General features: G+C 41.9%; 1 protein-coding gene and 1 long non-coding RNA gene across 2 annotated transcripts; one reads left to right on the forward strand and one right to left on the reverse strand.

The window, feature by feature from the left end:
- Window positions 1-862: 862 nt before the first annotated feature.
- Window positions 863-3,195, reverse strand: LOC123151278 (uncharacterized). The gene is made up of 2 exons (XR_006475607.1): window positions 1,541-3,195; window positions 863-1,360 (listed from the first exon to the last, which is right to left on the reverse strand). It is a non-coding gene; the product is annotated as an uncharacterized lncRNA (long non-coding RNA).
- Window positions 3,196-6,021: 2,826 nt separating this feature from the next.
- On the forward strand, window positions 6,022-7,513 carry LOC123151190 (uncharacterized). Its single transcript, XM_044570939.1, has 3 exons — window positions 6,022-6,929; window positions 7,016-7,076; window positions 7,185-7,513. Exons 1-3 carry the CDS (start codon window positions 6,488-6,490, stop codon window positions 7,219-7,221), a joined length of 540 nt encoding a protein of 179 aa, XP_044426874.1. The 5' UTR covers window positions 6,022-6,487; the 3' UTR covers window positions 7,222-7,513.
- The last annotated feature ends 312 nt before the right edge of the window (window positions 7,514-7,825 follow it).

Below are 7,825 nucleotides of genomic sequence, written 5' to 3' on the forward strand. Positions count from 1 at the left end.
TTGAACCGCTCCATTATTTTAATATGAACTTCTAGATTTTATTGAAACGGGGAGAATTCATTTCTTTTTATAGACTTTTTCAAATTGATATGTTAATTAAATTCAAACTTCTTGGTTTTTTATCGGTTTATAAAAATCTGAGTTTTTTTACAAACGCCGAACTTCTCCTTTATTTTTAATTTGGACTTATTAGTTTTATTCTTAGAGAAAATTTATGGTTTTCAAAAAAGCATCAAACTTTTTTTAATTGAACTTTAACTTTTATTTTTCGTAGAAGTGGAAAGAATTTGAGTTTTCCGTCTAGGTCGAAGTACTCCGTTATTTTTAATTTGAACTTCTTGATTTTTATTCTTTAGTAAGAAGGAAAATATGACATTTTAATAAATATCGAATTGCTTTCTTTCTGTAATTTGGACTTTTTAGTTTTTTCTATAGTAACTTGGAAACTCTAGTTTCGTAATTAAGATTGAACCGCTTTGTTTAAAAAAATGTTTTTGACTATGCCTTTTTCACAAGAACTTTTCTTTATTACAAACTTGCCGACGGAGAAGACAACCAAATCATGATATACCAAGCAAATATCGTATCTTTGTTTTTTCATACACCAAACTGCCCACGTTTGGTTTTTGAACATTTTTCATTTGCCTTCTATAGACTTCCTAAGTGTTCATTTCAAAATTACCAAAGTTGTGCAAACTATTTTTTATTTGTTTTCCCCAGCATACTTTATTTTTTATTTGAGGAAATACCAAGTTTCAAAAGTGAGAGTCTGTTTTTTTACACACTAAGAAATTGATAAATATAATTTTTCCAAGTTTTTTGACATAAGCTAACAACTTTTTTGAATAAAAGGACACACTAATTATTTTAAAACGCACTTTCTTTTGCCATTACATCAGTATGTTTTTAATTGAACCACACACACAAACAGGAGTACACGCCGGAGCACGCACACAACACACACCATAGCGCGCGCGCACACACACACACACGAGCACCCACAAGGTGTGCATGCACACACAAACGAGACAACACACCCAGCACGCACGGACCAACGCACTAATTTTTATTTTAATAATTGCTTTTCTAATGCTCTTTCTTAATTTTGAACTTCTCTGAAAGTCTTCTTCGAACTTCTGAATATCTTTTTATAGCTTCTAGCCTTCAGCTTCCAGTGGCCGAGCATTCAGTCAGCTGAAATCTGAAGTAGCATTCAGTTATCCGAACTTTGAAGTATACTACTGCAGCTCTAGAGCAACCTCTCTGATTCAGTTATCTGAACTCTGACTAAAACAATTCAATGCACGAGCGCTTCATGTGCTAGCAGCAGGCGCTGAAGCTTCCTGGTAGGTGTTGCAGCCTACATGCAGCATTCATCCGTTGTTAGCATTAGAAACATGTGATAGCCACAACATGGGTAATCAACTAATCTACCAGCAATTACATGTCACTTCCGAATCCTACGATGTGCAACCACACGAGTTCTCCAGCAAGCAATTAAACTGAATTAGCCGCAAAAAAGCAATTAAACTGAATTCACCTGGGCCATGGAGACGGAGATGTTGGCAGGGATGCGGAACATTGTCGGCGGAGTTCTACACCTCCAAGAAGAGCTTGTAGACCTTGGCGGTGACCAAAGACATGTCAGGCGCCTCGTGGTCCTTGGTCATGCACTACAGCACCAGCGGTGTGAGCAACTTCGTCGTGTCAATGAGGAACTTCATAACCTGGAGTTTTCAACTTGCAAAAGGAAGGTCTTTTAGCAGTGCAAGTTCAAAAGAAGTATTATGTAGACTGAACTTCATAACATGGAGTTTTCAACTTGCAAAAATGTGAACTCTCAAACATCAGCAAAACAACCTGAAGAAAAACTTGTTCTCTACAGCAATTCACACTATCGGTGTCCATCAGTATCCGAAACAGAGGTAGCGAGAGACAGGTTCCTGTTGTGGCAGGGCTCCTGAGATCGTCACAATTTTTTCAATGCTTCTTCCTGCAAGGAACATACCTCACAAAATCCCATGACCAGCATTGATGCATGCACAGGCGGCCATAAAAAACAACTGGGAGAAGATGCATGAAGGTCATAGCTTAGGCCTTTGGCAGGTCGCCGCTTAGTGCTCAGGCAGGCCGTATAGTGTGTTGTGGGATTGGAGTCCGCCGCCATCTCTGCTTCACTAACACGCACGCGATGTAGGAGGTAGCAGCAGAAGGAAGAAGGTCACCATTAGGGTGGAGAGAAGTTCATCCTTTCGTCCAAGGAAAAGGTGGGAAAGGGATGGCCGGAGATGCATCATGCACCTGACCTTCTCAACATCAGACCTTCATGGTCGCCCATGTGACAATGACTTTTTCAGTTTTCTTCTTAAACTCGAGCTCTTTTCTCCTTTCTAAATCAAACTTTGAACTTCTATTAAAATGTTTACATAATCATCAACACAAATATCTCTAAATTGCAGCAGTAACAACCACTTGAACTTCTGTCCAAAAAAATTCTGGACTAGTACAACCTAGAGAATCAACAGCACAACGCCACATCACGCAACTTCTTCTGCGAAGAGGGGAAGTTCGAGGCTACGGTAGGGAGAGGAGGGTGGACACACTAGAGCATGAGAGATAATTGGGAGTACCTCACCGGAGCATCGGAGAGTGACGGTGGCTTGCTTCCTTTGGCCCTAGGTGGTCGACATCCTGTTGAGGACGAGGGGCTCCAGCAGGGCTCAACGCAGAGGAGGGGACAACATCCAGCAGCCCACCATGGATGCAAGTGGCGGCGGCACGGGATGCTGGTGGGAGGACGGCCCTGGTTGCTGTTGGGGCCCGGCGATGCGCGGGGCGGGGCGGCGCAGACGGCGAGGTGGAGACGGGATCTGGCCGGCTTCGGCCAGATCCATACGTGGCTGCGCTCGGCGGCGACCTGCATCGGGCGGCGGCGCTCAGGGTTGGTGGAGGGGCGCGTGCAGGGGGTTGGCTTCAGGGATGCCGGAGCCTCTCGTCGGCGCGGGTCCCTGGTGGGGGACGACGGCGGCAGCGCGGGTTCCTGGTGGGGAACGATGGCGGCAGCGCGGGCTCCTGGTGGGGAACGACGGCGGCGGCGCGGGTTCCTGGTGCGAGAGGGCGTTGAAAGCGATGGGGGAAAGTTCATCGAGTTGGGGTGGGCCGTTCGGAGGAGTGCAACGGGCCGGTCAGATTTACTCTTTTTGCGTGTTTGGAAGTTCCGGAACAGCCGATCGCCCCTATATAGCGCATTATGATCAGAATAGCTATTCTGATACTGGGATTAAAATAGTGTTATTCTCTATATATATATATAGGTAAAACTGTGTCTATCATAACTTGCCACAGAACTAGTTAAGGGTCGTAAATTTTTAACGGTTTAAAAGTTATCAAAAAATATGAAATAAATATGGGAGCATCTCTCTAGTGTAATAAGATGATACAACAGAGGGATTGTTAAAATATGCAACTATATGTGCTCGGCAAAAATAATAAGCATTTCAGCTCACTGCGACATAAATATATACTGAACTATTTGTTTTTTGTCTAGGACACATACAGTCGTATTTTTTAATCCATCCGTTGGATCATGTTATATTATAGGTGTGTTGGTTCAGTATTTTTTCAGAATTTTTGAGAACTTTGGCATCGTTGAAATCCTTAACTAGTTCTGTGGCAAGCACTTGTAAAAAAATCCTTCAGAGTCTTATTTTAATAACAAAAAGCTTATTCTGATAACACCTCCCCCACACAGAGCCTACCCATTAAGAGTCTATTATGATAACTTGTTATATATATATATATATATATATATATATATATATATATATGACAAATGTTTCCTACAAGCAGTGGTAGTTATCATCACTTGCATTTTGTATGTTGTATGTAGTATCTATCGAAACCGGGAGTATGTACATGTAGTATGTAGTATATAACAATGATTAGATAGTATAAATATACTGATTTTTAGGTAGTATGTACCATTTTTTGAGTATGCTTTTTTTTACGTACAAATATGTACATATTTTACAAATATAACAAAAACTATGAGCTCATATGCAATTTTTTCATGTAATTTGCTTTGAAATATCTTAGATATAGTATATGAACATATTTAAAATAATAAAATAGTATATATAGTACCACATGATAGTATATGAGGCATGTGGGGTAACTACCACCGGGTGGTAGGATGGATTTTCCCTATATATATTTGGGGCACCTAGGTAAATTGTTTGGGGCACCTAGGTGTGTGGGCACCTTGATTGTTTTGGAAATCATGTTATATTTAATTTGTTTCCTAACTATTCTTCATGCAAGACTTTCCCTGCTTACGTTTTATTTGTTTTTTCTAACTATTGAGCATGCAAGACTTGCCATACAATAAAACATTATAATATTGATTTTTTAGAATTGATATAGGTATCTAATACGCGTGTTTTTTTCCTAACTATCTAATACAGGTATCTAATACCTACCAATGAAATTATGGACATACGTATATATATATATATATTTAATAATTTATTTTTTAAAAACTATTACATTTATTTGTTTCCCAATTATCTAAAATGGGTATCTTATACTTACTAACAAAAGTATGTACAAACGCAGGTATGTATATACCCAAGAATTTGTTATTTAACTAATTGTATTTTATTTTTTTCCTAACTATCCAATACCTACTGAAGAAAATATTGTAATATCCGGTCGACGTATATACATCAAGTAGAAATACCCAATGTATCGACGCACTTATATACCCGGTTGTGTAAAAAAATCTTGGAAAATATTATACATACCCGGTCTACATGACATATATCTAAAGTAAAATATGGCTACGTATATATCCGGCTACGTGACATATAGGTATCTAATATATAACCAAAATATTTCGAGTACAAAACATATATACCTAAGATATTTTGGATTATGTACGTATATATCTAGTGATTTATTCAACGTATGACCTTTATTATATGCAAAATGATGCACGTACGATGAGACATGCATGGACTTAAAACATGGGCCATTTATTACTGATTTTCTCTATCATATCTAATATGGGCAGGTATTAAGTGTCCATATCAAGTAATAATTCTTTCATAATAAGATTTATCCATCAATGCTAATACTAATTACACGCGCACAGATCTTAGTGTCATCCAACAGTTTTTAAGCTAGGTGCCCAGGCATCTAGGTGTCCCAAATTGGCGTCCTATATATATATAGGGTCACGTTATTCGTCACCCTGGGTGAGGAATAATTATTCTTCACCCCTCTCTATTTTAACATCAATGCACCGTATTTTTACGTTTCGTAAATTTTATCTTATTTCATACATAAAAAGAGAACGTAAGAAAACATGTACTCGCCGTAAAAAATATTTTATGTTAGATAAAATTATGAATGTAAAACCATAGTGTAAAACATATATAAAATGTGATTTTTCTGGTCTTATAACCTATATTTTTTGTTTTTCTATACCAAATTTTACATATTGAATCAAGATACATGTAACTATTTATAGTCTAAACGTAATTTATTTAAGAAGCGATTGTAAATTACCTCGGGGTGAAGAATAACTTATTCTACATCCTGGGTGATGAATAATAACAATATATATATATCAACGTAAGAATAACTTATATAAGGTGGGTCTATTATGATAACACCCCTTAAGAGTCTTATTCTAATAACAAAAAGTTTATTCTGATACTCCCTCCATTCTACAATGTAGTGCTTTCTCTATCCACGTGTTTCAACTTTGACCGTAAATTTAACTATCAAGACCGATTGCGACGAGAACAAAAATTATATGAATGAATTCGTATTCGAAAAAAGTTTTCAATTATATAATTTTTTCTTTCGCCATAGTTAGTATTCTTGATTAAATTTATGATCAAAGTTAGACCTCGAAAAACACAGACACACTGTATTTTGAAATGGAGGGAGTAACACCTCCCCCGCACAGAGCCTACCCGAGTCAACCAACCGAATCGCCCCGTCCCTCTAAGAAATCCTATCCCTCCTGCCCACCACCCGCTGCCACCCCCACTCCACCCACGACCAAACTACCTCCGGCCCGCTCCCCCTGGCGGCGCCGACCCCACCCGCTCCGGCCACACCTCTCGTGACTCGCCCCACTTGCCTCTCTCCCAGCTCCGGCGGACGGGCGGGAGGTCGGACCCATCCGCCGCCGTGCCGCCCAACCCCTGTCAACCTTCTACCGCGGCCGCCGTCGGAGCACCACTCCAAGTCGCCGCCGTGCCGCCTCACCCTCCACCCACCTTCCACCGGCGCTGTCGCGCGTCGTCCCGCCCGCCCTTCTTCGCATCACAAGCCGGCCTCCCCAACCACGGCAATCCCCACCACCATCGCTGGATTCGATTGCCTCCGGATCCAGCAGCCCTGCACCCCTCGGCCTTCCCTCTGCACGCCGTCGATCTCCCCTGGAGTACCCAGATTTCGAGATCACCGCGTCGCCATGAATCCCCCCGGATCTAGGTGGCGGATGTCCCCGTCGGCCTCCTCTTGTCTGTCCTCCACGAGGTCGCTGGCCTGCTCTTCTCAGCCCGACTCAAAGTTCGTCAGGCCCGGCTCGTCCACCGTTGACCTCTTCTTCTACATTGGCAGGGGGTATAGTCATGAAGGGGGAGCACCACATCTCAGATCCACTAGGCGGCACCGCCGTGGCCCTTCGTCGCGTGCTCGGATCCAGCCGGGCTTTCTCATTGCTGTGAGCGGAGGACCCCGGGCAGAGGACCACTTGACGTGGCCCATGCAGCGACGAGCGGGGCGGGCTCCATTCCTCTCCCGGCCGAGACCGTGCTCCTCTCGGGACACAGCGACCTCCAGCACGCGACACCACCACCCCTCCCTTCCTACAGAGCTTGCATCTCGCCGGCGTGTGGGTGTGCAGCTCATAGGTTCTCTCCCAGTTTTTCTCACGACATCTTGTAGTTCACTTGTTGCTTTTACCCATCCTGAGGCAACGCCGTACTGGTCTGAGCAGGAAAAGGCGTTGAGCCACTGGTGCAGTTCGCCAGGGATCTCCAAATTGTTCGGTTGCCCTCGTATGCGGTTCAGAGCGTGTGGCGCTGGTGTTTTTATGTCCAGTTCATTTTCTCACGAGTGCAACTCCCTTTTCTCTTCACGACTGTTTACTTTTCTCATCTATGCAGTGCTCGTGGGTCGTCCGATGGTGCTCTTGTGGAATAACACATAGTTCTCCGTTGCCTACCACATATATGTTCGTTTTGGGGAGCGGTACGTTCTTTGTGGACGTGCACTTCGTTCGGCACCGAGCGGCTTGAAGCTCATTTTGCACGCGCGTGCAGCTCTGCTACCTATTTCGTGCAGTTCTTTTTCTAATTCAATTTGTTTTGTTTGTGGGACGATTGAAAATTTAAGTTCAATCCATTTATGTAGCAGCTCATTACCCCTCTGTTTGAAGTGCAATTTGTTTTGTGTGTCTCAAAATTCAGTCAACTACATCAACACTTGCAATGCATTTGGTTCTCGGATGTGGTTCATTTTTTAGAGTGATGTATTTCATTTGCGCCCAAAATGAAAGTGCTAAAAATTTAGCGCAACAACAAAAGATAGTAATGAGGTTCACTTTGATATATGTTGCGGTTTACTTGCCTCCTCTTGCGGTCATCAACTGTCGTTCACAAAAAAATTGAAAAAAAGACAACAAAAACTCATCTGAGAAAAATTTACATTCGACAAAAGAAATTATGAAGTTCACTTGATTAGTCCAAAACAATGCGGTTTTCTGTCTGATGCAGTACATAAAACTTGTGTCTCACAAAAACAAATC

The sequence above is a fragment of the Triticum aestivum genome, chromosome 7A, assembly GCF_018294505.1.
Source record: "Triticum aestivum cultivar Chinese Spring chromosome 7A, IWGSC CS RefSeq v2.1, whole genome shotgun sequence".
In the NCBI taxonomy this organism is placed as follows: domain Eukaryota; kingdom Viridiplantae; phylum Streptophyta; class Magnoliopsida; order Poales; family Poaceae; genus Triticum; species Triticum aestivum.